This window comes from Ambystoma mexicanum, chromosome 10 (assembly GCF_040938575.1).
Source record: "Ambystoma mexicanum isolate Mex_15411 chromosome 10, UKY_AmexF1_1, whole genome shotgun sequence".
In the NCBI taxonomy this organism is placed as follows: domain Eukaryota; kingdom Metazoa; phylum Chordata; class Amphibia; order Caudata; family Ambystomatidae; genus Ambystoma; species Ambystoma mexicanum.
This window is the reverse complement of record NC_090932.1, coordinates 539,803,429-539,828,183: the sequence shown is the minus strand read 5'-3', so window position 1 is coordinate 539,828,183 and position 24,755 is coordinate 539,803,429. Positions and strand designations below refer to the sequence as shown.

General features: G+C 48.4%; 1 protein-coding gene across 3 annotated transcripts in view; it reads right to left on the bottom strand.

Moving 5' to 3' along the window:
• Positions 1-24,755, bottom strand: part of FARP2 (FERM, ARH/RhoGEF and pleckstrin domain protein 2) — a 4,051,843-nt gene that overhangs the window by 1,070,433 nt on the left and 2,956,655 nt on the right. For all 3 annotated transcript variants that reach the window (XR_011276033.1, XM_069618112.1, XM_069618113.1), the window contains exon 16: positions 23,850-23,983. Coding sequence is in view for 2 of the 3 variants with exons in the window: in XM_069618112.1 (XP_069474213.1) it covers positions 23,850-23,983 (134 nt within the window). In the remaining variant the exon portion in view is untranslated. The remainder of the gene's footprint in view (positions 1-23,849; positions 23,984-24,755) is intronic.

The window sequence follows — 24,755 nt, the reverse complement described above, 5'->3', positions numbered from 1 at the left end:
ATTTGTCTTTTGGCCAGTATACAGGTCAAGTCCTTGAGTTTCACCCAGTGCTTGAGTTTGGCTTGCCTGGGGTGTGTTCCCAGAAGGCACTCCTCAGGGGACCACTTGTAGTTGGGGGAACCCGCTTTTTCAAATGTCTGTTTTATTTTCATCCATAGGGATTGTGATTTGTTGCACTCCCAGAACATGTGAAGTAGATCTGCCCCGTCTGCGTTGCACCATGGGCAGTGAGCTTCCTTTTGTTTGTTAATTTTCACTAGCCTGCAGGGGGTCAGATATGTCCGATGTAGCACGCTCAGTTGTATAAATCGGAATCTGTGGTTTCTGGACACAGCTTTGGGGTATGCTAGTGCTCTGTTCCATTCACCTTCTGAGAGTTCCTGTCTCAGATCTGTTTCCCATCTCTTTTTCATTGTCTCACTTTTTGGGTTGGGTATGTCGCTGAGGTGGCTGTATACCAGAGAGACCGCTCTCCGTCCCTCTCCCAGGTTATATAACAACGTTATAAGAGGGGCTGACTCTGGTTCCTCTGGCCAAACGTCCCATTTTTCCTTATCCGTTTCCGGTATCCTGCGGTACCAGAGGAATTGGCCTGCTTGTATGTCCTCCTCTTTTTGTAGTGACTCGAACTCCCTGAAGGAGCCTTCGTCATACAGGTCCCCCCCAAGTATAGACACCTTTCCTCTCCCAGTGTCTAAGGTGGAGTAGGTCCGTACTTGATTTGCACATGTCTTGGATCAGTGGGATTTCGGGAGAGTACGGGTGTTTCAGCTGGGTTATCTCCTTCGCCCTTTGCCATATTTGCCTCCCCAGGGTGGCGTTGGAGGGTATGTCGCTCAGTAGGTGTTATGGGGCCCATATGAGTTCTCTCAGGTATATAGGGGAGATCATGGATTGTAATAGGGGTGTCTCGGACATGGTGTCGTCGGCTAACCATTTGGACACAAAGCTGAGTTGAGCAGCTACATAGTATTTTTCAAGGTTCGGGAGCTGGACTCCGCCTTGCGCGTATGTTAATACTAGGGTAGAGTGTGCTATTTTGCGTCTGGCCTGCCCCCAAAGGAAGCCACGAACGATTGAATCAAGCAGACGAAAGAACTTAGGTTTGATGTAGTATTGTACGTTCTGGAATTTGTATAGGAACCGGTGGAGGACAATCATTTTAACTACTGAGGCCCTGCCCATCACTGATAGGGGAAGTTTTGCCCAGAAGCTCATTGATTTGCATAGTGCGGGTATCGCCGCCACCGTGTTGTGCTCATGCACAAGCTCCGGGGTGTGCATTATTTGGATTCCGAGGTAGCGGAATGTCGTGGTCTGCCATTGTATACCTAGTGCGGGGAGCTCCTCCCTGTCTCTGCTTCTCAGTCCTGCCAGTGGGAACAGGCAGGACTTAGCTCTGCTAAATCGTATGCCCGAGACCTCGGAGAAGTTGTCAAGGACCTCCAACATGGTTGGAATGTTAAGGTGCGGATCCTTGACGTACAATAGGACATTGTCCGCATAGAGCGAAATGATGTGGTCCGTCCCGCCAAGTCTTATCCCTGCATCAAAGAACTGTTTCCTGAAATAGATTGCAATGAGTTCCAACCCGAGGATATAAAGCATGGGAGACAGCGGGCATCCCTGTCTTGTGCCCCTACATATGTCCCATATTGCTGATACATGTCTCCCAGTTTTCACCCGAGCCCTTGGTCTGGTGTACAGTATTTTGACCCATCGAACAAATCCCGGACCAAAACCGAATTCCTGTAGGACTGCTAGTAGCCATTCCCAATATATAGAATCGAATGCCTTGATGGCGTCTAGCGACGGCAAGGCATAGGGCTCGGGATTCACGTCTGTTTGTTCGGCTATGTGTTGTAGTCTGCGTAGATTCATGGTTGTGTTGCCTCCCGGTATAAATCTGCATTGGTCTGTGTGGATAATATCGCCTATGAGTCTAGAAAGTCGTTTGGCAAGAATTGTGGTCAGTAATTTGACGTCATAATTAAGCATGGCTAGGGGTCGATATGATTCGCAGTGTTCCGCCGGTTTGTTTGGCTTGAGGATTGGGATCACAAGGGTTTCCCTTGTGCTGTCAGGTAGGATACCTCGCTCGTATGTTTCCAGGAAGACTTTGTGTAACAGTGGGACCAGGGAGGAGTCGTATGACTTATAAAATTCTGAGGGCAACCCATCAGTGCCCGAGGCCTTGCATGTAGCCTGTGACTTAATTGCCTCGGCTATGTCTTCCGCAGTGATTTCAGCATCTAAGGCTTCGGCTTGTGTAGGGGAGAGCCTGGGTAGTCCTATTTCGTCTAGGGTGCCCATTATCTGGTCTAGGGGGATTTCAGCTTCATGTGAGTACAGGTGCACATAATAGTTTTTAAAGGTGTCATTTATGTTATTTTGGGCTTGATGTACGTTGCCGTCCTTGTCCTGTAAAGAGGTAATTGTGTGCCTGGGGTGTTCTTTCCTGCAGAGCCAAGCCAACAGCCTACCAGGCCTGTCAGCTTCTGTGTGTGCTCTGTTCGTTCTGGTGGTATAATCAAACTTGGCCAGTCTATCCCAGGCCTTCGTGCATTCGACTCTAAGGGCTTTGAGCTTTTCTTCCCGTTGTTGTGGGCTTAAGGGACTGTTATCGAGCCTCTCTATCTCCCTTTCTCTTTGTGTTAGCTCATCTTTCAACTTCTTTCTCACGCCTCCGGCCTTTGTTATAATTTCACCCCGTATTACTACTTTTAGGGCTTCCCATATGGTGCTCGCGTGTTTTACACTCCCTGTATTTAGCTCTATGTAGTTGTCTATTGAGTCCTGGAGTTCATCTTTAAAAGCTTGGTCCCTCAGGGCTTCCACCGGCATTCGCCACATGGGAATGGGTGGTCGTGGGCCAGCATGGTTCCACTCTATCACCAATGGAGAGTGGTCAGAGATCGTCCTACCCAGGTACCGTGCCTCCTCCATCTGGGGTAGGTGTTCCCTTCCTACGAAGACGTAATCTAGTCTCGTGTGGAGGCCATGGGGGGACGAGTAGTAAGAATAGGTGCGTGTCTGTGGATGTAGCTCCCTCCATATGTCTGCCAGATCTAGTCTATCCGTTACTGCGTTTAGTGAGGTCGTAGCCGCTGATGGGGTCCTAGGCAAGGGTAGGGATCTGTCTAGGTCTGGATTGTGGGTGCAGTTAAAGTCCCCTCCCCAAATAAAAAGGCCATCTCTGTGTGGTGTGACTCTAGCGTACATTGAATCGAGGTGGGCTGGGACATTACTATTGGGGAGGTAAGAGTTCACTATGCAAACTTCTTGCTGTTCTATGCTTCCGAGCAGTATCACAAACCTGCCCTCTGGGTCTTTTACTGCTTTCTTTAATTGAAATGGGAGTTGGGGATGGATCCAGGTATAGACCTCTCTAGCGTACTTGGAGTAAGCAGTTCCGTACCCCTGCCCACCCCAGTGTTCCTGGAGTTTGGTGGTGGATTCTGCGATGCAGTTTGTTTCCTGTAAGAGCGCTATCATTATCCCCTTTCTGTGTAGATAGGACTGAATTCTGTTCCTTCGAAGGTAGGTGCCGAGGACCTTTACGTTCCATGTCATAATTTTTATTCTCATCGCCATGTCATGGGGGGTATTGTAGTGGTCGCGGTTTTCCAGGTGGGCTCCCGTGGTCGGGGCGTTTCTGGTAAGGAGTTTTGTCTGTGCGCCCGGGTTCCTGGAGCATGTTCCCTCCTCCCGATTCCCTCCTTGCAGTTGGCATAATGTAGTATGGAGACTTATCAACTTTTTCAACTGTCATTCTAATGAATGAGCTAACTAAACCATTTAACTGTGAACTGCCCCCAGCAGTTGCGTAGAACTTGCAGCGCTCGGGGGCTCCCGAGCCTTCTGGGCCTCTCCAGGCCTTCCGGTGCGGGCTGCGTGCAAGCATTTGACTCACACATCTCTTTTGGGGGGCACCCATTGGCGTGGTCGTGTGTGGTGCCTCGTTCTTCTGCCCGATATTGCTATCGTTGTGTTACGGTCTAAATTGGCTGAGTTGTTCCTCTGTGTGGAGTTGACGGCCGGTGATGGCGTTCGTGGCTTCCTGCTTTATCCGTTGTTAGTCCTTGGCGGTTCCTCTCTGTCATCCGCCAAGTTATTGTGCTCGAGCCACATGTTTGCTGCGGCTGGGGTCTCCAAGAAGAGTGCTTTCCCTTTGTAAAGGACTTTGAGGCGAGCGGGGTAGAGCAGCATGTATTTCAGATTAAGTTTGCGGAGTCTCGCTTTTACTGTTATGAATGAGTTCCTGGCACGCTGTACTGCGGGGGTGTAATCTGGGTATATGACAATTGACGAGTCTTGTCTTTTGATTTCACCTCCTTCCCTGGAATAGCGCAATATTGTCTCTCTGTCTCGAAAGTTTAAGATTTTTGCAATGATCGGGCGTGGGTGTGAGCCCGGTGGAGGGCGCTTTTGAAGGGATCTATGGGCGCGTTCTACTGAGAACCCTTGCGAGAGATTTCCTGCGCCAATTTCTTGTTGCAGCATTGTCTCTATAAATTCTGTGGGATCCGGGCCTTCCATATCTTCGAGAACACCTAGGATCCTGATGTTATTGCGCCGTGCTCGGCCTTCTGCGTCTTCGGATCGCGCTTCCAGCCTTGCCACTTGCTGTTCTAAATCTAGGACTCGCTTCTTCAGGTCTGTGGTGTTCTCAACATTGACCTGTAGAGTGGCTTCGTTGGCGTTGACTCTTTCGGTCAGATTGCGTGCGTCTTGTCGCATGAGCTGCATATCCACTTTAATTTCGTCAATCTTGCCTTCAATGGAGGCGCAGAGCGCTGCAATGGCTTGAAGGACTTGCGTATCACCAGTTGCCGCTGCCGTGTGTGATGGTTCATCGGTGGGTATAGGGTCTGACTGTGGCAGCTGTTTAGGCCTGACCGTCGTGTAGGTGTCCATTGTCATGGATTTCGGTTTGGTTCTAGGCGGGGACATCCTTTCCCTCTGGGCCGCCGTGCCAGCCTCCACTGTTCGTTGGGTGCCTATCCCAGGGATGTCTTATGTTGGGCAGGGCAGCTGGTCCTGGTCCCCCTTCCCACAGGCCCCGACGGTTGGGCTGGTGCCCTCGTTATATTTCCATAGCAGCACAGGGGGTGGAGGGGGGGCGCAAGGCAGCCACTTACTGTTATCGGCGTTGGGGGTCGTTGTTCTATGTCGCAGGCCTATCGCCGCGGTTCGGTCCGTTGAGGTCTGGCCCCAGAGCCGTGCCTCTGGAGAGGGTCGATTCCCTCCTCCTCGCGTTCGATCGCTAATGGGGCCCAGCGCCTGTGTTGTCGGGCAGCGAGAGGAGGCCCTCGTCTCCGGTCCCTGCTCGCTCCAAGCAGTCGGCGGTCCGCGGTCTACAGGTCGCGGCGTTGCACAGTTCCACAGTGTCTCCTCCGGGGGGCCGAGAGTGAGCCCAGGAGCTGGGAGTTAGCTCGTCGGGAAGGGGGCGCTTGGGATCGCAACGGTCGCCGCCATCTTGGATCCTCAGGGGCGTCTCTTTGCTCGCTTCATTCAGGGTGTTGTCGACTCCGATTTTGTTCGGAGATCGAATCGCTGCAGCGGGGAGAGGTTTCTCTTTCCAGTCGTGTATTTTTGCAGGGAATTTCTTGGCTGTAGTTGCCTGTTGCAGTAGTCCAAAGGATCGCGGGCAGGAGCTCCGCAGATGCACGTCTTTACGGCATGCGCGCTGGCCACGCCCCCCTATGTCATGATACTTTCCATTCAGGACACTGTGGCATCACCAACACCCTCCTTCTAATACAAAGACAGTTTTGATGGCCAAGGATTAATGATGATATCAAGATCCATGTCCAGACGTGTGCAGTCTGCAATCAGAACAAACATGACAATAAAAGACCAGCAGGTCTCCTGCTCCAACCAGCACTACCAACAAGACCCTGGGAAATCATTGCCACGGATTTTATCGTGGAACTACCTTCTTCTAGGGGCTACACAACTATAATGGTTACCATTGATTTGTTCACACATATGGCTCATTTCACGCCTCTACACAAACTGCCATTCACTTCTGAACTTGCTGGGATTTTCCTTTAAAACATATTCCGGCTTCGTGGGCTACCATCCAAAATCATTTCTGACCGAGGACCCCAGTACATATCCCAGTTCTGGAAACAGCTATGTCGTATACTGGGAATCCAACGTGTATTATCTTCGGGTTATCATCTACAGACCAATGGAGCTACCGAACGAGTAAACCAAACCCTGGAACAATATCTTCGTTGCTTCGCCACCAAAGTCCAGGATGATTGGTCACTCTTAATACCTGTGGCCGAATTTGCATACAACAATTTGGATCATTCTGCTATCAAGACCAGTCCCTTCTTCTGTAGTCAAGGATTTCGTCCCTCAGTCCTACCGTCCATTCTTCCACATCCTACCCCAGTTCCTGCGGTTGATTCCAGGATTGAAACACTAATCAATGTGCACAAAGAAGCAAAGGAACACCTAGAAAAGGCAAGGCCCAAAAAGACGTTAAACATTATGCTGACTCAAAAAGGCCTGGGCCTTCCTATTTAATAGGCAATAAGGTCTGGTTATCCTCGAAACTCCTTCCTCGTCACCTACGACCAAACAAATTGGCTCCCATGTATTACGGGCCCTTTTCTATAAAAGAAATCGTCAATCCAGTGGCCTTTCGACTCCGACTACCAGAGTCATGGAAAAGGATTCATCCAGTCTTCCACACTTCTCTGTTAAAACCATATGTTCAGCCCTCTCGAACTGCTCCAAGATCTACCCCAGTGATTGTCAATGACCAACTCGAATACGAGGTCTCCAGAATTTGTGACTCCAGGTACTGACGTGGTCAACTACAGTATTTGGTTGAGTGGAAAGGGTATCCTCCCAGTGAGCGCACCTGGGAACCTGTGTCAAACATGAATGCCCCCAGGCTAATTCGAAGATACCATCTCATCCATCCAGGCAAACCCAGAGGAGCTGGGCTTCAGAGGAGGCATACTGTCATGAACCGTCGCCTGCGTCCATTATGGACTTCGTGGTCCCTGACCCATAGAGTACTGAATGCTGTGATGCTCCCAACATGGCCGCTTGATACGGAACGCAGCTTGCCAGTCTTTGCGCGCCACGCTCAACGTTCTACTAAACAGACACGCCCGTGGCTCTGCGCGTCTCAATGCTACCACTCGCTGTAGTTGGACGTGTGTTGCCGGAGTTCGCTCAGGGTTTTCTTCCGAATCCTAATTTCCCGGTTCCTTGAATCCTCCTCCCTTCCCTTCCTTTCCTCGAACTTACCTTGGAGCTTCTTCCTGGATTTTCGCCTGCACTCGGGTCACGGCGTTCCGTGCCTCCGAGCTTGGACATTGTTCCTTCCTGGTTCCCGTCCTGGACATCTGAATGTCTCCTGGAGTTGGACTGCTATCCTCACGCTGGTACCTGAAGACCAACACACGGGTTTATATAAATCCCGGACCGTGCAAAAGAAATCATCAAAGAAGGTCGCAAGCGAACAGGAAAAACGGGTGAGAAGGGGAGAGACTTGTGACATATACCCTATCACATGGAGCCCCCAAGAGAAAAGTTTTCAGACACATCAGGAGTTTACTACCCGTGATAGCTTCTATGTTATGCACAATGGTCTCCCAAAAAGATAGAATTAGGGGGCAATACTACCACATATGAAAATAAGAGCCATGAATGCCACAGTTCCGCCAGCAGGTAGGGGGAATTGATGCCTGGAAGTAGTGAATCTGTGCCGCAGGGTAATACCAGCGGAAACAACAGTTTTAATGCACTTTCATATTTGTCACGCATCTGGATATGGCATGGCCCCTGGTCCAAATCTCAGACCATGCTACATCTTCCGTCTGGTGGCCTAAATCTGCTTCCCATCGGGTCATGTAGTCCGTGTGGCAGGGGGTTAGGTCGTCATCCCTCAGAAGTCTATACAATTTTGAAATCCCACCCTTGTCTAGACCCTCCCAGACGGTCAGTTCAAACGGTCTGAATGTCCGAGAAGCCTTTTATCTTATTTCGGGGTGAGAGATTCAATGTCGTAATTGAGTATATGGGAACCTATCCAACTTTGAGAGGTGGAACCCCCTTTTATAGCCTTCAAATGAGCGTGGCCGGCCCTCTGCAAACAACTGTCCCAATGTAAGAAACCCCCCTCTTTCTATCACCTAAACGCCCCCGGATGCATGCCTGGTGTGAAGTCTGGGTTGCCGAGGAGCGGCGACAGTGGGCCCATGCCGCTAGTGATCTTTTTCCTCCTCAATACCTCGGTCCCATACCTTTAGAGTAGTGCAGCCATTGCTTACGTGTCGTATGAGGAATAAAAGGTAGAAAGCGGAGGGGGAGAGAACTTTTGGATTTCTCTATTTCCATCCACCTCGGTGCGGGAGCATCAGTCGTCCATGTAAATAAGTGGGAAAGCTGTGCTGCCTCAGCATACCGTAGTAGATTGGGAACCCCCAAACCCCCCAGCCTTGCTCCCCCCATCATCACCCTCTTGGGGATTCTAGATTTTTTACCCCACCATATAAATCCCAGGAGCTTACATTGGAGCCGATTTAATATAAGTTTCTGAAATTCCACTGGGAGGGATAAACAAAAGTATAATAATCGAAGGAGGAGATTCATTTTGACTGCCCTGATCCCATCTTTCCAGATCCTTTTCCTGGCGCCAACCAGGAAGTGCGAAGAAGGGAGTGAGCAATGAGCCCGAGAGGGTGTGTGTGGGGGGGGGGGGCAGTTGTGAAGTCTGTTTTACATCCGCCCGTAGATGCCTGCATGGAGAACTGGCTGTCCTTATTTGAAAATGCAAACATTTGAAAAGCAAACATGCAAAGCCGGCCCATTTGTAGAAGGCACCATGTTTAAGGCTCCTGTCCCGAGCCTGGCCCCACTTCCCTTCTTCTAGCTGTGCATGCCGTCTGGGATTGAGCTGGAGCCCTCCCCAACGCAATGTGCTCTGCCAGAGCAGCACAGAGGCCTCTCCGCCTTGAGGTAAGCCATTGGGCTTAATTGGGAGCATTGAAAAATCGCACTCCTTTCTTTCACTACATCAAACCCAAATATGAGATAAATGCTTCGATCCATACTGAAACTAATTTCCAGAAATATCGGAAGCTTGCAACGTTCAAAAAGCTGTTGCCCAGTAACCATTGTTTACCTGCTCACTGATAAGGAGCATTCTGCGCTTCTCTAAGATGGCGTCTTGCGACCGTAAGAATCAAGCAGCTATTTGAATACGGCCGCTGCTGATAGGCTGCCGACACCTATATTCAGCCTACCAGATGATCGGTGGGCGGAAGCCGGCCCCTTTGTAGAAGGCACAGTGTTTAAGGCTCCTTTCCTGAGCCTGGCCTCACTTCCCTTCTTCTAGCTGTGCATGCCGCTTGGGATCGAGCTGGAGATCTCCCCACTGCAATTCGCGCTGCCGGAGCAGTACCGAGGCCTCTCCGCCTCGAGGTGAGCTATTGGGCTTAATTGGGAGCATTGAAAGATCGCGCTCCTTTCTTTCCCTACATCATGGCCAAATATGAGATAAATACTTCGATCCATACTGCAACTAATTTTCAGAAAAATCAGCGGTTTGCAACGTTTGAAAAGCTGTTGCCCAGCAACCATTGTTTACCTGCTCACTGATAAAGAGCATTCTGCGCTTCTCTTAGATGGAGTCTTGCGACCGTAAGCATCGTGCAGCTGTTTAAATACAGCCACTGCTGATTGGCTGCCGACACCTATATTCAGCCTACCAGATGACCGGTAGGCGGAAGCTGGCCCCTTTGTAGAAGGCACTGTGTTTAAGCCTCCTGTCCCGAGCCTGTCAGAGCCGGGAGGGTCCAGAGGAACACTAAGGTACACCCTCCCAATACCCTTCCTTCACGCGCGAAAGTAAACCATGCTTCCAGTGACGATAATCTCATACATACACTCCACAGGGATGCTTACCCTGTTCATGTCTTCAAAGTGTAAAACGTCAACTCCCTTTAACGGTACTGTAACACGCCTGTGTGGCCCCACGCATTCCACGGTATCTTTGTACAATTCCTTGCTAACAAGGTCGTAAAAAACTGTTTAAGTTGGTGGATTACAAACTCTGTCATCTATCCAGCTCTATACTTGATATTGTAATTTCGCCTACCATTCACACTTACGTTTGCTCAAATACCCGTCATTGTGAACGCAAGTATGATATATTGTAATTAAGAGTTGTACCATTCACCTTTGTCTGTAAACCTGTCTATGTCTCACCTGCATGACTATGAAAATGGTTGCCAATATGGCTCAAGCCTGCTAAAGCATATTCTGGCAAGGTCTACCATACAATAGACCTATTACATTGCTCATTGCTCACCTTATAAATGATAAGTGTTTGTCAACACGATTTAAAGACCTGCTGACCTTCGCCTACATGTCTTACCCTTTGCCTGCACCATTACTTCTCTTACTCCCATTCGCTACTCTTAATGCTTGTGCGATACTCTTAATGCTTGTTATTATGGATTACATACTGCAGACCATGCTCGCCCATAGTTCATAAGCGAGCTGAATGCCCCACGGCATACGCAATCACGCTACACCTAGCCTACGGTGCCCTGCCTAGCATTCAGCGCTCTTTTCATTATGCCGCCTCCTACCTACTGCACTGCAATACCTTCCTTGTACCACTACTGACTGCTGCATGCTTTCCTACTCTGGGTGACCTTTGATTGTATTGTATCTTACCTACCGTGTGACTATTGATTGTTGCATTTTGACCTTTTTGGAGTTACCATTGATTGCTGCATTCTACCTACTGTGTGACCATTGATTGATACATTTTTAGCCACTTGGGGTTACCATTGATTGCTGCACTTTCACCTATCTAGGGTTACTACTGATTACTGCATTCTACCTACTGTGTGACCATTGATTGCTGCATTCTACCTACTGTGTGTCCATTGAGTGTTGCTTAGGTCGAGGCAAAATCAAACCCAGAACCTTCACTCTCATATCCCTGCAATCTGCTTAAAAATATCAGCTTGCTTGCCTATCTTGTCATGCAATTATCTCCTACACACTAACTACAGTGCTAAGCCATGTCCCTGAGCCCAATCTTCTCGCTCCTTTCAAAATTGCTCATCTGCACATGCATGCCTAGCATGTCCTCCATCATGGCCAGGAATAACCCCATGCCCACCAACAGCCCACATAGAACTCCTAGCATCTGCCTAACCATGTCTAAGAGACTACCTGCACCCAACTGCATACCACCAACTGAATTCCTACCGTCCTACCTACCATCAGTACCTACACCTACGCACTATATTCCACCCGCACTCAGCAATCCCAATCACCTCACACAAGCCCAATGGATTCAACAATTTGCTTACAGACCCAAACCTAACCAACCCTGTTCACTTATACAAAGGAATCTAAGACAAGGCTCTAGATTTAGGCCATCTCAACCCTTAACCAAAAACACTACTATAGTTACTGGTGCCATCATGAACTCAGCGGATAACTCAGCCCCACCTAGAGAAAACCCAATCCAAAAAAAACATAGTCCTAATAGTACTACCTCCAGTATTAAGTGCGCACTCATTAATGCAAGATCCCCATCAGCCCATAACCTAGATATTGCAGACTGTATTACTGCAAACGACCTTGACTTCCTGGCAATAACAGAGACTTGGCTCCATGCAGCATCTGGACCTGCTCTCTCTCTTGTAATCCCAGATGGTTATTCTATCACCCACATGGACAAAGACCACAATCAAACGAAAGGTGGCGGCATTGCATTTATTGCCAAAACTTAATTAGGCATTAGGCAAATATCGATCCACCCTATCAAGTCAGCAGAACTACTGTCCATTAAACTACCTATCTCAGCCTCACGCACAATTGCACTTCACCTCGTCTACAGACCTCCAGGACCCATCACTACATTTGAAGAGGACATTACGTCTCTCCTTACCTCTAGCACAAAGCCAGGATCGCTAATTATCCTGCTGGGAGACCTTAATCTGGGTTATCGTGATCGTAAGGCTCTTGACCTTGCTAACTCGATCACAGAACTAGGTTTCAAATATCGCATCATCCAACCAACAAATATCAAAGGCAGAACATTAGACTGGCTAGTTGACATCAACTGCGTCAAAGATTCTTGACTACACGCCTTGCGCCTGGTCGGACCATCACCTTATCACTTTCACCATAAATGAAAGCAATCAACCTCTCTCTCAGACCTCAGCCCTACACACGAAAAATATGCGTAACATAACAGTTGAGAAACTGTTCCATTTGTTACAGCCCATTCTAAATGCCACTATCACCCACTCCGACCCCTCCGTCTTAGTAGACATTTACAATGACACTCTACTTAAAGCCATCAACACTGTAGCTCCGCTCAAATTGCGTAAAGCCAAACCTAGGGCACACCTGAATTCATGGTTCACTCCACACCTCAGATCCATACGCAAGATTAAAACAAAAAACAGAAGCTCTCTGGAAGAGCCTCCCTTCGGCCACTAACAAAGATACATTTTTCATAGCATGCCTCAATTGCAAAGAGTCTATCTTACAGGCGAAAAAAGATACTTACAACAACTGCATTGCAAATGCCAAATCCAGCACAAAAGAACTCTTTAAAATCCTTAAGAGTTATAATCCCCAGCCCCACCACCAGACACATGCACTAAAGATGCTACATGGTGCACCAGTATCCAGAATGCTCTACTGGGAAAAATCACAATGTTACAAGAGAAAATAGAAGCAAAAAAAACTCAGCCTCCCTCTGGACAATTCCCATTCGACCCCATCAATGCCATCTATAAACAACATCAAACCCTTAAACTTCTCCTCCCTCTCCATTAAAGAGGTTGAGGACTTAATCCTGAAACCAAAACCCTCAAGATGCCAGGGCGACATTTGCCCTGCACTGATCATCAAAGAAGCAGCCAAAGAACTAGCTGATTCATCACGTAATTTATCAACGTATCCTTTGAAACCAGTTTAGTTCTGAACAACCTAAAAGATGCCTAGGTCCTCCCACTCCTAAGAAACTGACCCTTGACCCTAATACCCCCACGAACTATAGACCTATTACTACGGTGCTGTTTCTATTGAAAATCTTGGACAGAACAGCTTACCTGCAGATCCAAGAACACCTAGAAACAAACAACTACTGTGCCTTAGACAATCCGGGTTCAGACCCAAACATGGCACTGAAATGGCCTTGATTGCCCTCAAGACACAACTGGAAAATCTAAAAGATAAAGGCAAACTTGCCATCCTCCTATTATTAGACTTGTCAGCAGCCTTTGACTTAGTAAATCATAGTCCTCTGCAACCATCTTACCTCAGCAGCATATTTCTCTGACAGAGCTAACGCCTTGATCCAATCGTTCCTTAACAATAGATACATGAGTATATGCACCTTCGGCTAGCGTTGTACCAGCACCAGTCTCATGCGGCATCCCTCAAGGATCCTGCGTCTCCCTCACCTTATATAATGTATTTACTAAACCATTGTTTGACGATCTTGACTATTTGGGTGTCACCTATACCAATTATGCTGATGACACCCAAATACCCATCCCATTGACTGGAGACTACACCACTGACAGTAAGGCACTGAATGACATTTATACCACTATCTAGGCCTTGATGGCTAAGCAGGGACCCTGCTTAAACGACGATAAGAAGGAATTACTCCTCTTAGGCTCCCAACCCAAACTCAATAATCCGGATGATCAATTTAACTCCTTTAACATTGATGGTAACAATATCAAGGTATCAAAGGAAGTAAAAACCTTAGGCATATACATTGACTCGATATTAAACTTAGCTAGACAAATCAATGCACTTGCTTCATCCACCGCCTACACCTTCAAATTAATCACAGCTTGTAGGCCTTTCCTCACGACAACTAACTGTATAACCCTAGCCAGAGCTTTAGTGCTATTAAAACTCGACTACTGTAATGCTCTATACTTGGGGAACCAACCATCCAACATAATTAAAAAAAGATAAAGATGTAGGTATTACAAAACAATGCCATTAAATCAGCACTAAACATCCCTAGATCACAACACATATCCAAAAATAGATGCAACTTGAACTGGCTGTCGGTCAACCAAAGAATTGACGTCAAAACTATATCCTTAACTCAAAAGTGACTAGCGAACCAAGCTCCTAGTTACTTGACTAACAACTTCACTCGCAAATAATCAGATCGCCCCACCAGATCTGCACAATCACACTGTTTTAAGATACCAAGATTCAAACTCCAGAAGGCCGGAGGCAGCAGTTTCCCCAACTCTGGCTGCTAAGAAGTGGAACTCCCTTCCTTTAAAATTAAGGTCTGAACCATCCTTTCATATCTTTAGAAAAAAGGCAAAAGCCTGCCTCGCCACACAAGAGAATTAGATATGCGTTCCTTCTTACAATTGACTGTAATTTCACCCTGCTATACCTCTTGAACTGTATATAACCATGTCCTGTATCTACACTTTCATGTAACACATGTAATTTATTGTAACCTTTGTATTGTAACCTGTCTCACTGTATACCTTTGCAAGAGAAGCGCCCAGATGCCTCAGGGCTTGGCGCGCTATACAAATAAACAAAATACAAATACAAAGACTTAAACAGGGGGGGAAATTGGCCCCATAGAGGTCCTTCGAAGAGGCTGTAAACTGGAGCCCTAAGTATGCCGTAGAGGTGGTATCCCAGTGGATTGGGCAGAGTGTTTGGAGGGAAGCGATAGCCCCACTGCTAGCACAACTGATTTTCCAAAGTTTATTTCAAATCCGGCAACTTGACCGAAAGCTCAGAATTCCTGTAGGGCCGCCTGCAGGGAAGGCCGAATGTTAGTGATGGAAAGAAGTACGTTGTCAGCGTATAAAGATATCTTGTGGGGGGAGTCATAAGCCCCAGGCCCCTGAATCGTGTCATTCTTATGTATGTGCCTTGCCAGTGGTTCCATTATAAGGGCAAACAGAAGGGGGAAAAAGGGGCATCCCTGTCATGTACCACATGTAAGAGGGATTGGGGGTGAACGTTCCCAGTTAACCTGGAGAGAGGTGTTCAGGGAGAAGTAATTGGTGGCTATCAGTTTCCTAAATTGGGGGCTAAAAGCGAAGGCCTCCAGCGTTAAATGCATGAAGGACCAGTACACCTTATCGAACGCCTTTGTTGCATCCAAAGCTAGGACGGCCAATTTCCCATTTCTCTTAGTGGTGGATTCAAATAAATGTACCACCTGCCAGATGTCCCCTGTTTTCCTACCCTGAATAAAGCCTGTTTGATCTGCATCGATCAGTGCATGAAGGAGTGGGGCTAGGCGGTTCGCCAGCACCTTTGAGTAGATGTTGGCATTGATGTTCAAAATCGAGATCGGCCTATAAGAGGCACACTCTCTAGGATCCTTGCCGTGCTTCAACAGTAATATCGTAGCAGAAGTTTGCATTGAAGGTGTCACACTCCCCACCTCCCGGAAAGAGTTAAAGAGGGCTGTTAGGAGGAAAGGCAGCTGACCACTAAAAAAGTTTATAAAATTTTGGGGAGAATCCATACGGGCCTGGGGCTCGGGGTTTCATGGATTTAATTACCGCCTCCACCACCTCCTGTCGAATTGGGGCTTCTAAAGCCTCATTATCTTCCCGGGCCAAATTAGGAAGAGCTGCCTCTGCAATGTATTGTTTCTGACCTGACATGGTCTCCAGTAAGTGGGCCTGCGCTAGCCGCAGTTTTTCCTGCTCGCCATATTGGGTTACCCCTTTTGGTCTTTAAGGCCTATAATGACATTTCATTTTCTGGTCTTCGCCAATTTCCTCGCCAGGAGTTGGTTGGCCTCATTACTTTTGGCATAGTAACCCTGTTTAACAGACAGCAGGGATTGTGCCTTCTCCTCAGCGTATAGGGCCTCTAATTTATTCTGGGCTATATGGAGGGCTGCATGGATTTTAGGGGACCAGCCCTGTTTATATTTGCCCTCCATTTCTAAGATTTCCTGTTCCAGGAGGGACCTGGTTTGCTTTTTCGTTTGTGATATTCTGCTGTGTGTGCTGTTACATTGGTCTTTTATGTCGATTATGAAGACTGTGATGTGAAAGTATACTAGAGTAATAATTTCACCTTTACACAAGACTTTTTAGATTTGTGTTGAACTGACCGTAACAAGAGCCAAACGCCTGGGGTCAAAGTCAGAGTAGTAGCAGCACAACTTGTGTTTCTTTTTTTTTTTATAGTGGAAGGACCAGTTAGGTAGTTTAGGGTTAGACAGAGGACATTATTGTGTTGTGTAAAATGTCCTGAAGAGCATCTTTGTTATTTTCTTTTTAGACAGGGAACCCCATTGTAGCAATAGAGCTAGTTGAGGGACTTTCTTTCCTTTATTAATAAAACGTCTAATAGCCATGTTCAATTGTCCGAGTCCCACCTACGGCACACCACAGTCCCACCGATAAAGAGTTCTCTGACTACAGTACTGTCAGAACCTCTCTGTGGTCATTATGGAATCGATGGCGCCTCCTATGCAGCACCGTTCCATTATGGCACAGACCGTTGTTGTTTTGCCGGTCTAGTGTTTCACCCAAGATGGCGTCCAACGCTGACGCATCACGGCCCCATTCATCGAAACAGTGAGCCGCGGAACCTGCTTTATGTCTCAAAACATGTACCATTCGTCTCCGTTTGACGGTCCTTTCTAATTGGCCTCCTTTGTATTCCTCTCGTTTTCATCCTTTAGTCCTCAATCCCTTCTGAATCCTCTCTACTCAATTCCATGGATCCCTTCCCTGCAGTCCTGCCTCAGAGTTATGGTGGTCTTGTTAGCTGTCTCCCACTCTGCTTCTACTTCATCTCCTGATGTACTTGCTCTAGTGATCTCCCTCACTGCACCTGCTTTATCCCCCCCCCGTACTTGTACTAGCGGTCTCCCATGCCGCTCATACTCAGTCTCCAGCTATCATCAATTCAGCCTGTGCTACCACGTTTCCGGTAACTTCCTGGTCTCCTGCGACAGACCATTTACCAAGGGTTTTTTCAGACATTGCCTTTTTCCCTCCTGGATTCTGCATCTGGGTCTCTCTTCTGCCTTCCAGTTTCAATTCTGGAAACATTTGAGCGGTACATAGCACTCGGTGCCATATTTCACATCCTTCCTATGACCATGACTGGTGAGTAGGAATTTTTGTCTTAAATCTGACAAGTACAGCATAAGGAACTTACCTGCTTACCCTACATCTTTACCCATAGTTTCAGTGTTTTAGCCAAGAGGATGGCCTCAACGACTCCCAGATTCACCTACCTATGCATAATTGTGTTTGCTACTGCATTGAGTACACTCAGTAGGCTTTTCAAAAAGAAATAGTTACTTACCTTATCTGGTAACGTTCTTTCATTGGGATGTTCCTCCGACGTATTCCACATATATGACAGGTAATCACCACAGCTGTGCTGCTTCGGAATTTCTTTGGCGTAGGCGTCCTGCGTCGATGATGTCGATACGTTGTCCCTCGAGGGCCTAAGTCGAGGGTCAACGTCACCGGATGTTATATATAGGACACACGGCACCCGTAGCCTCAGTTGTAGTTTTTTCCCAGAAACTGTGGCACCAATCTCCTGCCAGTACGACTGCAGAAAGCCTTGCGGAAACATAAGCTGCAATCAAATAAGAAATTCTGAAGAGGGGCAGGCTGGGAGGGTTCGATGTGGAATACGTCAGAGGAACATCCCAATAGAAAAAACGTTACCAGATAAAGTAAGTAACTTGTTCTTCGAGGAAATTGGGTCCTCTGACGGATTCCACATCTATGACAGACTCCAAAAGCAGTACCAACGTATGGAGGTGGGAAAAGAATTTACAATTTTAGAATTTTAGAATGCCCAATCAAATTGCTGAATAGAGGACTGCCTTACCAAAGGCCAAATCCTGCCCATGGATGCAGTCCAGGGAATAGTGTCTCACAAAAGTATAGACAGAGGCCCATGTGGCTGCTTCACAAATATTGCGAATAGGAACACCCCTCTACAGAGCAGTGGAGGCAGCCACACCCCTAGTAGAGTGAGCCCGTAAGCCCACTGGAGGGTCCTTTCCTGCCAAACGACAACACTCAAAGATCGTCAAAATGATCCATCTGGACAAGGTCTGTTTGGAAACAGCCTGACCCTAGTGTCTTCCAGCATAACCAACGAAGAGCTGATCGTCCACTCTGATCCGGGACATTCTTGAGAGATAGAAACTCGAAGCTCTCCAACCTATGGAGCCTCTCCTCTTCCTTACCAGGATGTGGAGGAGGATGAAACACCTGAAGAATTACCTTCTGGCTCAAATGAAATTCCAACACAACCTTCGGAAGAAAAGAAGGCCGTACCCTAAGGACAACCCTGTCCTTATGGAACACAGTAAAGGGTGGCTTGGCGGAACGTGCCTGCAACTCACTCACTCTGCTTGCGGAAGTAACCGCAACTAAAAATACAGTTATAAAAGACAATAGTCGCAACGGACAAGAATGTAAAGGCTCAAACGGAGCTCCCATCAGGAACTTTAGAACCAAATTCAAATCCCATCCCGGCACCTGGAAAGGCGACAGTGGAAACACATTAGTTAGCCCTTTTAGAAACTGAGAAATCAAAGGAATCTTAAAATAAGAACACTCCTCAGACGAGCGCTTAATTATTGACAGCGTCGCCAGGTAACTCTTAATGGTACCCACTTGCAGGCCCTTGTGGGCTAATGAAAGCAAAAAAGACAAAACCAAAGGAACGGAACATTGGAAAGGATCCACATTCTGTACCCTGCACCAGTCGCAGAACTTTCTCCAACGGCAACGGTACAGGGACTTTGTTGTGGGCCTTCTGGACGAAAGCAAGACCTCCATCACGTCTTCAGGGGGAGGTCCCAATCCTTATACCTCAACCTTTCAGATAACAAGCATGAAGGCTGAGAGACTTGACCTCTGGATGGAGAACCCGACCCCCTCCGTGAGAGCAATCATCTCGGTAGGGAAGACGGCATAGAGGGCAGATGGACATGTCTATAAGGTCCGGGTACCACGCTCTCCTGGCCCATGCCAGAGCAATGAGGAACATTCGGGAACCGAATCTCCGTAACCTCTGCAACACTTGCGGAATGACGGGGACTGGAGGAAACACTTACAGCAGTGGGAAGGACCACTCCACTACAAACGTGTCCCCTGGGGCTCCTCTTAGATGAAATTTCCGTGAGCAGAATCTCTCGCACTTCCGGTTGACACTAATGGCGAAGAGATCCACTTGTGGGATTCCCCAAAGGGCGAAGATCTCCAAAAGAACTTCCTGAGCCAGCTCCCACTCGTGACAGACCGTGCTCTGCTTGCTCAGAGCGTCCGCTGCCGCGTTTTTTGCGCCTACGGCCAGATGAACTGCTGAGATCGAAATTTCCTGCTGGGTGGCCCAGAACTAGAGCTGCATCGCCTCCCTGCACAACGGGAGTGACCCTGCCCCCCCTTTTTTGTTGAGGTAGTGCATGGCCACTATATTGTCTGTCATGATCAGGACATTCTTCCCCTGCAAAGACGGCCGAAATGCCTTCAGGGTTAGCCTGACGGCCCGCAGCTCTAACAAATTGATGTGGAGTCTGGACTCCGACAGACCAACGTCTGCTGGTTGTCAACTCGTTGGCATGAGCTCCCCAACCGGTGAGGGAGGCGTCCGTCACGATCGTCGCCTCCGGCCATGGTTGCCAAAACAGAGCACCCTTCATCAGCAGCCGAGCAACCTCAAGAACTCGAACGCTGGGAGACTCTGGGCATGTTGAAACATGTCCACCATCTGCAGAATTTGATGAGCCCTCACATGGGGAGGCGAACACTGCCCCAGGGATGTGTCGAGCACAGCTCCGATGTACTGGAGCCGCTGGGTAGGTGTCAAATGAGACTTCTTTAAGTTGAGGGAGAAGCCCATCTTGTGAAGGGAGTGGCAAATGACGGACAGATGATCCAGGAATTGCTCGGGAGAGCGCGCCCTGATCAACAAATCGTCCAGGTAGGGGTGGACGTGAATCCCCCCTTTCCTGAGAAACGCTGCCACCACCACCATCAGCTTGGTGAAGACCCTCAGGGCAGAGATCAATCCGAACGGCAGGACCCGAAACTGAAAATGCGAGTCGCCAACCGCGAACCTCAGGTACTTCCTGTGCTTGGGATGAATCGGGACATGGAAAGTAAGCATCCTTGAGGTCAAGAGACACCAACCAATCCTCAAGTTGAAGGGCCTGGAGGACTTGAGAAAGAGTTACCATCTTGAACTTGTGCTTCCTGAGGTGCTTGGTCAAACCACGCAAGTCCATGATGGGTCTCAATCCTCTGTCTTTTTTCGGGATCAAAAAATATGGGGAATACCATCCCTTGTTCCTCTCCGCTACAGGCACCAGTTCTATGGCGCCTTTCTGCAACATGGATAGGATTTCCTGCACAAGGAGTGGATTCGGATGCTTCAAAGAGAGCTTCCCCGGTGGATTGTCGTGAGGCCTCTGCCGGAAAGGAAGACAGTAGCCGTGGGCTATGATCTCCAGAACCCACACATCTGAAGTAATGGCACACCATTCTCCTAGATGCTGCGCAAGTCTTCCCCCAACCAGCGAACCATGGGACATGGCCTCATGACTGAGCTGATGCGGCAGTGCCTGAGGGCAAGAAGGCAACTGCCCGAGCGGCTTTGGCACCTCGAGTACCTTGCTTTCCACCTCTGGTACTCCTACGGTGGCCCCTTTGACTGGCAGCTCCTCTCGATCTACCAAAGGTAGAGTAGTACCGAAAGGAATCTCCCCTCCATTGCTGTCCCCTAGGACGAAAAGGTGGAGGTTGATGAACTGCAGCGCTCAAAGACTTCGCTGCAGCTTTGGAGGTCTGCAACCTCTCAAGGCTCTCGTCAGCCTTGCTGCCAAACAGATGGACACCATCAAAGGGCATGTTTAGAAGCCTGGATTGCACACCAGGAGCAAACCCCGACTTCCGCAACCACGCAAACCTGCGTATCACGGTGCTCGCAGCCATGGACCGGCTGACACAGTCTACCGCGTCCTAAACCGACTGAACGGATTCACACAAGGCATCCTTGCCATCTTGCACGAGGGCTAGAAAACCATCCTGTTCTTCCCCTTCGGGAATATGCTCAGCCGCCAACAATGAGCAGTTCCACAGAGTGTGAGTGAATCTCGCCAAGGCACAAACGGAGCTGGCTGCCTTCAAAGCCATACCCCCAGAAGAAAATATCTTCTTCGCCCAACCATCAAAGCGCTTGTCGTGCCTATCAGGAGGGATGGTAGGGTATGCCGCCTGCTTTGCTGGGGCTGTAGCCGCCTGCACCACCAAACTCTCCGGAGTAGGGTGCAATGGCAAGTAGCAGGGTTCACTACTGGCTGGGCGGTATTTTTTCGGAAGCGACTTACTAACTGCCGGGAGACACTCCGGAGCTGTCCAAGCCGCCGCCACCCTCCTTTGTAAATCCATGTGAAATGGCAACACTGGGTCAGTGGGTGGACCTTGATCCAGGATGTCCGTGAGGTCATCCTGATCAAAATCAACAGGTGGAGCAGACCACCCCAAGTACTCAGTCACCCTTGACATAAGACGCCTATACGAAAATTCAGCATGCGACCCAGGTTCAGGCCTGCCAAACTCCACCTCAGGAGAGGTGTCAAGACCACTGGCATCACGCAAGGTCTGACTGAGTTCTTCCATCTGTCTGTGCCCCGACAACAAGTCATCAGGGACATCAGGAGGCACAACCATCTCCTCATCAGACCCTTCTTCCACCTCAGAAATATAATCCAAGGGTTGGAACAAATCTCTGGGAGGAGCACCAGAATAGGGCTCAACAATAGGCCTCACTGACTTACTAAGGGCCTTTCTCAGAGGTTCCACAGCCCCCCGGGGCACCTCTGGTAATTCCTCAACAAACGGCGTCGAAGGCGCCAAAGGAATCGACATTGACGTCGACGGAGGCGGCGTCGTCGACAACCTCCTCGAGGACGGAGCCCTGAGAGTGTCCCTCGACAGACACGGCGCCGATGGCATTGATGACTTCTTCGTAGCCGGAGCCCCGAGAGAGCCCTTCGATGGACATGGCGTCGACGCCTTCCTTGAAGACTTCACAGGATCCACCGGTCTCGAGGGCGTCGAGGACCGGGACCTGGACTTGGCACGGCTACGACGATCTTCCTTGTCTGATTGGGACCGCAACGGCTCCTGATGATCGCCCGACCACCCGAGTCTGAAGGTGTGCGAGCAGTGGACCAAGTTCGTTCCTTGCCTGCTTCTTTTGAAGGCACGGACGGAACAGTGCCATGCGATTCAAAATCGCCATCATCTGCTGGCAGAATGCGGCCCATTCTGCCAGCGACGAAGACTTGGTAGGACAAGTCAACAGTCTCGCGGAATCTTCCAATGAGGACGGGAAAGGCGACCGATGACGGAGCTTCCTAGAATGCATTGAAGAGGCAGAGGAATGGCGGGAACCACTCCGCGGACCGAGATCCCCTGGACTTTCGGTGACGCGGAGAGTCACCTCTCGAATCGTCGGTCGAAAGGCCAGAGGATTTTGACTTATGGGGCTTAGACACCCTACCTACCTTTAACAACTTCTTACGTTCCCGCAAGGCCTTAGAAGTCAGGGACTGGCAGTCATCGCAATCGTCGGTGGCGTGGCTCTCGCCGAGGCACCAGAGGCAGATGTCGTGCGGGTCCGTGATGGACATTTTCGACCCGCAGTCCCAACATTTCTTAAAGCCCGTCTTTGGGTCGCAGAAGAAGACGAAGACATTGTTATCCAAAAGTAAGAATCGAGCGCACCGAGATTTCGAAGCAAACACGTTTGCGGAAAAAACAGAACTGAGGCTACGGGCGCCGTGCGTCCTATATATAACATCCGGTGACGTCAACCCTCGACTGAGGCCCTCGAGGGACAACGTATCGACGTCATCGACACAGGACGCCTACGCCGAAAAATGTTCCGAAGCAGCACAGCTGTGGTGATTACCTGTCATAGATGTGGAATACGTCGGAGGACACAATCCCCTCGAAACAGTTTTCTGTGCTCTCAAAGCGCTTTGTCACGCTGGAATCTCATGCTTCACTACCATATAACAAATGGCCCAATGATTTTGATTTATAAACTTCTAAGGCCACTCTAACCGAGGCCACCCCTGAGCCTATGATGTAGTGAAAGGATCCGCCCCCTTTGATGGTTAAACTTAGTTCCTGCCAGTGCTATATAAAAAGCCCATGATAAATTAGTGGAAAAACAGATCCCAGGTAATCAAATGTCTTAACTACATCCAGTATACTTTCATTTATCTTTTTATTTTACGATGGTGGTCTCCTTGCCACAACAATCATCATCTTTGATTTACTTTAGGCCATGCATATTATAAAAAAAGGTTAAATCCTACCAAGAGGCCAATTAGAGCCAGCTCTGTTTTTGGCCACCAATACTGCATCATCAATAAAGAAGAGTAATGGGGTCAGTTGAACTGCCATTGTTGGCACATCAGATGTTTGTCTTAGCAGGAAGCTCTTTATTCTAGTCATAAACAGAATAAATACAATCCCAGGGGATTCCATGGGAAAGTAATAGCATTTCCTCTTCTGCCAAACATCACATGGCACTAATGTCCTCGCAGAGTGGCATTATACAATTCTGGTGACCCACACGGAACACCCATCATTTTAAGAACTTCCCATAGTTTCTCCTTAGCACAAAATCAAAAACCCTCAACTCCGCCCCCTCCCCACACCTCTGACATTACACGCATTTGGAATTAGTAAACAGTTTACTCATAATTTAGAGTTCTCTAGATCTGTATTATGTCAACATTTCATTAAAACGATGCTCACCACAGAGCCAATCTCTGCTCGATCTGTTTAAGGAAGCCTCGATGGAACTCATAAATTGGGTCAAAGTTGGAGAAGAGCATCATCATTAGGCCCTCAGGCATGGCATCTTCTTTCACAACAGCACTGCGAAACCACTAAGGAATAAGAAGAGAAGATGAGACACAACCCAGATAAATTGACATATGTACCCTATGCATCCAATGTGAAAAAAACAATGAAAATATATTTTATACTTGCAGGTAAACAGCATGTCAAATTACAGCAAAAGCCAAATTCAGATTAGGTAGCAATGAGGGAATTAAAAAGGGAAACATGTTTTATGTCTGTTTTGTGCACCCTAAGTATTTTTGGGTCTGAGGTACAAAGGAGGAAGGTAGTTTACCAAGAGAACGGTAAGCTTGAGACATGCACACACCGTCACCTAGGAATCTCTGGCTAGCAAGTACACCCTTAGCCAACATCTCACCAACTGCCACATATAAAGCACCAATCCAAAGGATACCAATTTCCTTGTTGATTTATGCACCTTTTTTGGTCAGGATAATCCCCACATATACTTAAGGACATATAGCTGAGGCAAGCCACTTATCTCCTCAAGGTACACTATGACTACCTTCGATTAAGTCAATACTTTGTGGCAAATCCACACCTGTAAAAATAAAATCCAGGCTGGATATCCCTCTAGATAGGGCATGTAAGTAATTGCAAAATGCAAACAATAATCAGTTTGAACATAAAGTTAGAAGGCACTAGCCTAAGGGGCAGCTGTTGTGCACAAACAAAAATGGCTGCTCTGCATTAGAGCTCCTGTGACCCGGAGCTCGTGACAGCTGCTATCTGCTACTGATCGCCACCCTGATTGCAGCTGCACAAAGACTTTGTGACCCGAAAGTCTGGAGAGCAGCC